An 8258-nucleotide genomic window follows, 5' to 3' on the forward strand; every position below is an offset into this window, starting at 1 on the left:
CGGTTGTGTCTGGAATGATCCATCTCTCCTAACAAGTACTAAAATAATCATGAGAAAGAGTGCAGAGAGAGAGAGGGAGAGAGAAAGAGAGGGGAGCGTGGGTGAGAGAGTAAATAATACGGAGATGCCATAATGGAATCGGGAAACAAAATTGTTGGAAATATTGTTCCGGTTTCCTAGCACAATGGAATGGACGGTTCAATCCTCAGAGACCCAGAACAGTTTTCATCTTTCAGCTCCGACATAAAACATTTATCGAAAAATAAAGGAAAGAGAGAAATCAGAGAAAGCAATGTCTAAAAGCATTTTCTTTTTAAATCTCGATGGATGTTGTGTCCACCTGGTGCTGATCTCTGCTGAGCCGCAGAAATCACTCCTGCTTAATCTTTTTCCCCCTTCTCTTTGCTCCGTGCCTCTTGTTCTGCTACCTGCAGATGTATGTGCGCTATGTTACATGCCTGCACAAACACACGCATGCACACACGCATGCACACACGCACGCACGCACTCACGCACGCACGCACAGTGTCGCACACACACACACACACACACACACAAACACACACACACACACACACACACACACACACACACACACACACAAACACACACACACACACACACAGTATAGTAAAGCCCTTTAAGTGAAGCAGTAAGGGCCGCTGGAAGGAACGGCTGTGTGAAAGGTTCTCAGGGGCCCTTGATTGCGGTCAGTTAGCTCTCAGAAGGCTCGATGCTGTGGTGCCACCAGGAGCTTGAAGTGTTATTTCAAGAACGTTTCTTTTTATCTCGATCTCACATGTCAGCTTTTCATTACTGCTGTTGACACCTGCTTTTAGTTTATGTCTGGATGTTTACAGTTTTTTTCAATTGCTTAAGGACAATTTTCAAAACAGGGCCCGTTTTTCAAAACACTCCACACAATTAGCACAACCACACACACTATTAGCAGAACACCACAGATCCTTTGCAAAACTAAACACTTGTCAAAACTATACAGAAATTTATTAAAACCATATTTTGTCACCATATGAAACACACACACTTCAAATGACTTAATTCTGTCAGAACCAGTTAAACACTGCTGTTGTTAACTCTAAAAACTTTAGCAATTCTACCTCTCAGTGATTAGAGTACTGTTAATGTAGTACACAGCTATCAAAACTTCCTTATGACAGATGCCACTCTCTCAGCGTCAATCTTTTTAAAAGGGACAATGCACATCAATTTACATTTTTAGTTTACACTCAAAATGTAAATGTGCCTGAGTTATCAAAAAAGCTAATTTTCATCTGTTGTCCCTTGGCAGGTCAACACAACATCACATTAATAAGGAAAAATGCAAGAAGGACAGAAAGAAAAAAAGAAGAGAGAGAGAGAGAGAGAGAGAGAGAGAGAGAGAGAGAGAGAGAGAGAGAGAGAGAGAGAGAGAGAGAGAGAGAGAGAGAGAGAGAGAGAGAGAGAGAGAGAGAGAGAGAGAGAGAGAGAGAGAGAATAAATAAATAAGTGCAGTTCTTAGGATGAGGTAGATCAGCTATTGATGATTGCATTCTCTTAAGTTTTGTTTTAAATGATAGGAAGCTGGTGCTTTCTCTAAGTACAGTAGGAAGGCAGTTCCAGTAATTTGAGGCCCATACCGAGAAGACTGTTTGGCCTAACTTACTACTCCTATACAGTATAATACAGTCTCCTCTGCTGGCTGCCCTATTTGCCCTGCCACTGCTGTTTTTCTGCTGTATAAACTCACCCAGTGGTGGATGTGCAAGCCCATGTAACATTTTGAAAATGAGAACGAGGCATCTAGATAATGTAAAAAAACTGTCCATATTGAATAAGTTGTACTTATTTATGATATGGCACTGGTGATAGCTGATATGGTTTTGGTCTGATATTTTAAGGTTTGCTTATAAAGAGTTTCTATTGGTTTCAGAGTTGTCATGTTTGCTTGGGACCAGCTTGTGAAACAGTATGATAGTAAGAAAAGATCATGGAATTCATAAAGAGTTTGGCTGCCTCTGTTGTAACACATGGCCTTATGTGTTTACAATTAGCCAGATTAAATCTGATGGTATTAGGCATCATATTAAATAGATGATGAACCAAGAATTTTTCACCTTCAATAAAAACATCAGCTTGCTGTGCACTAGATCTGAGAGAAGATCATACAGACTGTTTTGTTAATGTTCAGATGTAGACATGATCTTTTTAGCCAGTCTGAAATGTGGACAAGTGCTTCAGTCAGTTTAGTTGCAGCCTGCTCTTTGCTTTTTGCATGCACATAGAGAACTGTATCATCTGCATACATTTGCATATTCACAGATTGACAGACTGAAGGTAAGTCATTAATGTACCGGCTAAACAAGATAGGGCCGAATACTGACCCCTGTGGTGCACCAATATTACAGTCAAGGTATGAGGAGTTATAATTACCAATGCGTACACTTTGTTTCCCGTTAGTTAAGTATGACTCTAACGGCTGGCTGAGAAATTAAAATAAGATAATTTTGCTAAAAGTGTCTGATGATTGACAGTGTCAAAAGCCTTCTTAAGGTCCAAAAACAATGCACCTACTATACCACCCCCATCTAATTTTAACCTGATGTTTTCATGGAGGAAGCAGTTCAATGTCTACGTAGATTGGTTAGTGCGAAAACCAAATTGCATTGGGTGTAAGCCCAAATTTAGATGTATTTTCAGTTGTTCTGCTACCCATTTTTCTGACACCTTGGATATCACTGATAGGATACTAATCTACAATTTGACCCCATTGTTTTTTCACCAGATTTATGGATCAGAGATACCACTGCTATTTTCCAAGTGCTTGGAAAAGTACTTTGCCTGACTGATAGTTTGATCAAATGAGCAATAGGGCTTGCAAAGGGCGTCCCAATGAGATTTAAAAAATGTGGCATCCAGCCCATACTAATCCTTTCCTTTTGAGTTCAACAGGGAGGTTATAATTTGTATAACCTCTGATTCAGATATTTCCTTAATTTCAAAGATAGGTTTAGCATCATCAATGGGGATAGATGGCACAGTTTCAGTCATGATTCCTTGAGTCCGTTCCTCGACTGACTTAATAAAGTAATTATTAAATATACTTGCCATCATATCATTATTTTGTGTCAATATTCCATTCACTTTGAGTTCAGGTAAAGTCATTCTCTGTTCTTTACTCTTACCAGTTAATTTATTAAGATTTCTCCGTATAAGTTTCCCATTTCCTTGTGATTCATGCCTTTCTTAAATTCCTCAATGCCTTATTTCGAAGAGTTGTAAAGGTAAGCCTATCGCTACTATGCCCTGATTTTGGAGCCCTTTTTAAAGCAAAGAGTGCCAGAGTGTCGTTTAGCCGAGGTAAGGTGCTCTTTTGTCCATATTTATTTTTCACCTTCCGTGTGAAGGTTGCTCTTATTTCATTAATGGTTTAAAAAAGTGCTGCAGATATCCTCAGTGTCTTCGCTGGTTAGTAGATCAGACCAGTCAATTTGGTTTATAGCATTTTCAAAGTTGATTATTTTTTTTTTAGGAATTTTATCATAGAATTGATTTGTTTTGGTAAAATTTGGAAATCGTTTTCTAGTAAGTTTCCTTACCAGCAATGTGATTGTCGGACAGACCAGTCAGCATGCTATGCAATGTAGTTAATTTCCCAGGTCTGTTTGTAAATATCAGATCAATTTGTGTCTGGGAAGAATTAGTTATTCTTGTTGGACCTTGTATCAGTTGGGAAAGGTTCAACTTGTTTGGTATCTCTTTAAGTTTTTTTCTCTCTGTTTTTTCGCCCAGTTTATTCTAAAGTCACTTAGCTTATTTTTATCAGCACACTGCTTAAGTAGACTATGGAGATGTTCATAAAATATGTTATTGGATGATGGTGGTCGATATAGGCATATTACAGTGAAGGACATTTGATGAGGCAGTGACATATTCAACCCAACTCCATATCTATTTATTGTGACCAATGAGGTTACATGTAGGCTAATTGTGTTTTTAACACATACTAGCAATCCCCCTTCCTTGCCCTTGTTTCTATCCCTTCTAAAGACGTTATACCCATATCTAAGGCAGCCTCGGGTGAGTTTTTGTTAAGCCATGTTTCAGAAAGAGCAAGGAAGTCGAAGTTAGAGTGAGACAGTACGTGTTCTAACTGATTGCTTAAGAGACAATGCTTCGTATATTTAGATGTCCGCAGAGTAATTCATTGGGTTTGGATCGTGGATCCAAGATCAGTTTTGAGTCATTGAGAGTTTTAAAAAAGTTTGTTCTTCAATGTTTCCTAATCCTCGGGTTTAGTCCCCAATGTGGCCGGCTGAGAGGGGTGTGTGTGACGGGATTCGCAGTTTGATTGGCCCTATTGTCAAGTGAGGGTGGAGCAGTCAAAGTTTGGAAATCACCGCTACCAGGTGTTCGTGAATATGAGCGTTCTCCATACTGCACCCGAGGCGAATCCTTGACAGCTGCCGTCGTTGTAGTATCCAGAGCAGGGAGAGCGCACTGCGCGTCGGCACCAGGGAAAAGGGAAAGCACAACATCCAGAATGCCGTCCCAATCCATGGTTCAGGACATGGATGACGAGTGTTGCGCAAATTTCATTTGATAAATTTGGGCCTTTGTATGTGTGTGCATGCAAGTTGGTTTGTAGGTCTTTGTGCATTTTTTTAGTGCTTGAACCTGATTGGTGTGTCTACAATTAACGAAGCATGTGTTTGCGTACCTGATGGCTGTTTTTAACCAATTGGCTCATAAGTGTGCTCATTTGAGCACACTTGTGTTTAGTGTTTTAATCTATGTTTAGTGTGTTTAGTGTTTTTCAAATCACTGTGTGTATTGTTTTGCAAAAAATTTAAAGCTGACATTGTGCTTATAGTTGTGCACATCTGGGCAATGTTTTGTTCCTTTTGTGTAATCATTTGATAATTATGTGATACTTTTGATTTTAGTCTTTATAGAATCGTAAAAAAAAATAATGTTAGGCATATCTAAAGGATAACCTCCACAATTGCTGTTTAGAGTTAGCCGATTCATTGAAATTCAAGTTGAATAATATTCAGACAGGTTTTTAAGCTTTGCCAAAATATCACCCGCCCATTTAAGCATATTTTGGCAAGTTCAACATGTAAAAATATTTTTTGAATGTTGACCCTTGATGTTTTCTAAATCAGTGTTTTCTGAGGCCTCGTGTGATGAGCCTTGTGGTGATAGGCAACACTGGCGCACCCCAGGGAACACAAATTTCACATTTTCTTATCACCATCTACATCTGACTTCAGCTTCAACCCTGGAACGTGCCACCTACCGAAGTACTCAGATGACTCCTCCATCGTGGGCTGCATCAGTGAGGACAGGGAGGAAGAGTTCAGCGGTGTGGTGGAGGGCTTCGTCAGATGGTCCGAGGAGAACCACCTCCAGCTCAACATCGGCAAGACCAAGGAGCTGATGGTGGACTTCTGACAGAGCAGGAAGCCCCCAACCCCCATTACCATCCTGGGGTTGAGGTAGAGACAGTGGACTTGTACAAGTTCCTTGGAGTGAGCATAAACAATAAACGGGACTGGATGGACAACAACGAGGCCATCTATCGGAAGAATCTGAGCAGACTCTTTATCCCAAGGAGGCTCAGATCCTTTGACGTGTGTGGCAGGCTACTAAAGATGTTTTATCAGTCTGTGGTAGCCAGCACACTGTTCTTTGCTGGGGCGTGCTGGGGAGGTGGCATCAAGGCTGGGGAGTCCAACAGACTCAACAAGCTGGTGAGGAAGGCCAGCTCTGTTGTGGGGCTAGAACTGGACAGTCTTGAGGTAGTGGTGGAGAGGAGGATGAAGGACAAATTCAAGTCCATCGTTGATAACCATCCCATCCCCTCTATGCTGAGCTGTGCCAGATGGGGAGCACCTTTAGCCACAAATTAATTTCCCCCAGCGGAGCGCTTCAGGTGCAGACAGCCGATAGTCTGTACAACAGCGCCTGATGTATGTATGTATGTATGTATGTATGTATGTATGTATGTATGTATGTATGTATGTATGTATGTATGTATGTATGTATGTATGTATGTATGTATGTATGTATGTATGTATGTACTGTGTGTGTGTGTGTGTGTGTGTGTGTGTGTGTGTGTGTGTGTGTGTGTGTGCGTGTGCGTGTGTGTGTGTGTTCTTCATCACTGGGCCACTTCTCTTTGTTTACATTTGCATTCATACACTTTAATAAACAGTGAAGTACTATACTTAACCACTTTGTATTGTATAATTGATATTACTTATACCGTTTTGTTTGCCCTGTTTGCCTGTTTGTTACTTTAGCGTCTATTTTTGTTTTCATAAGTACTTTTTATTTTTATTGTATTGTATCTAATACTGTGTTTTCCACTGCTGCTGGGCTCTTGTAACAAAGGAATTTTCCCTCCGGCGGATTAATAAAGTTGTTTTCTATCTATCTCTAAAGCATACAACCAGTAATTGGTATGATACTTTCATTTTTGTAAATAAACTTGATGCACATGCTTTGAAAAGATTGGAAAGATCATGGCAATTCAAGACATTATTTTAATACCATGCTGCACGATGTCAAGATATATTCATACAAAAAGACATGCAGCATTGTCAAAAGTGCAAAACGTATTTGATCACATTACAGACCCGGGACCGCGCATGCGTGATAGGAGCAAAACACTGTGATTGTGATTGGGTTAATAAAACTGCATCCCCCACATGCCACTGAGTAGCCTACTACAGAAATAAGACTATTTGTATGTAACTATAATCCACGTCCATTACGTCCAAAGACATCGTCTTCCGAACGACCACAGCACAATGCTTACCATGCGTTTTGAGTTTATGAGCTAAAAACATTCAATAATCATCATTAGAAATTTACTAAAATAGTTTGAGGTAACATCTTGTAAACATGTTCGTTGCTTTGTTCAAGTTGGCCCAATGGTTATCAAAACATACAGACCAGCCGATGTGTAAACAATTTCTGGCTCAAACTTTACGCACACTGTCCTTGTAGGCTAGATATTTTGTTGCAGATTTTTTTTTTTTTCCGGAAAGGGTTCCTACTATTTGCATATCAATATTTTCCTTACCAACACACCGAGAGCGCCTTTTCAATGTGTGCATGCAGATTCGACATGCCGAGGCATTCATCTCTCCGCGCTAACATTTCTATCTAAACATGCTCTCTAGCTCAGTCCGATCATCACCGCTTCCACATCTTTGGAAGGTCTCCGGTCTTTCACCAGAAAGTTGATCATACTCTCCGACTTGATCATCAGGTTGCAACCCAGGAAAAAGATCCCAAACATCACCGTGAGCGAGAGCACGCACAGCACGGCTATCTGCACCACGCGCATGATAAACAGTTTCCTCTCGTCCTGCTGCAGCACCAGAGACCCGCCGTCGCTGGTCGCCACATCGGTGCCGTTACAGCAGCTCGCCAGGGTACCGGCAAGAGTTTGGCTGCCGTTGAACAGCGCACCTTGGGTAAGCTCGAAGAAAGTGCGGTTCATGATTGTTCCTCCTCGCGGATGTTCAGCAACTCGGAACGGAGGAGTCAGACTCCAAACACAGACCGAGGACGGTCCCTTGGAAGCACAACTTTCCCGCTCGGCTTTCACGTTGTTTGAGGCTTGCTCTGGTGGGTGTCCTTAGGTGTAAAAACGCATCTCTCGAGGAGCCGATGTAACACGAGACAGTGCCTGTACACCTGTGGTCGCCTGTGAGCTTTTGTGCCAAGTCTCTGGTGCGTTTCGAAGTGATGATGAGATCCCCGAGGAGCACCACCGCTTTTATGAGGGGAGGTACTCGAATGGCTCTAAGTAGATGGGTCTTTCAGCTAGTAGTCCATTATGATAGCCTACTTATTCTCTTTTCTCGAATCCAGTAACTTGGTTTCTTGGATTTCAACCAATTAAGGGATGAAACATGAAATTCAGATCATCCGTCACAATTTTAAGATTCTGTTTAATGGAGGGGGGGACTTCTATAAATATCACATTGACTACTTTAACATAGACATAAAGGCTAACGCATGAATCACTTTTTTAACAACATTTAATACTTGACAACTTAAGTAGAATATAGGGTCTACATTCAAGAAAACCTAAGAAAGAAAGAAATGATCATGCGTATACCCCATAAACGTCTGTTTCGCTTTGCTCTGGGAACTGCTTCTTCTGTGACTTGGTTATCTCATAAGAGAGCAATAAATACAGAATTCAAGAATTGAAACGTAGAAACCAAGGCGCAACATTG

At 41.0% G+C, this 8258-nt stretch overlaps 1 protein-coding gene across 1 annotated transcript; it reads right to left on the bottom strand.

Moving 5' to 3' along the window:
• Positions 1-6530: 6530 nt before the first annotated feature.
• Positions 6531-7944, bottom strand: rprml (reprimo-like). Its single transcript, XM_030344591.1, has one exon. The coding sequence runs from the start codon at positions 7511-7513 to the stop codon at positions 7187-7189; it is 327 nt and encodes a 108-aa protein (XP_030200451.1). The 5' UTR covers positions 7514-7944; the 3' UTR covers positions 6531-7186.
• Between the last annotated feature and the right edge of the window lie 314 nt (positions 7945-8258).

Source organism: Gadus morhua, chromosome 2 (assembly GCF_902167405.1).
Source record: "Gadus morhua chromosome 2, gadMor3.0, whole genome shotgun sequence".
Classification (NCBI taxonomy): Eukaryota; Metazoa; Chordata; class Actinopteri; order Gadiformes; family Gadidae; genus Gadus; species Gadus morhua.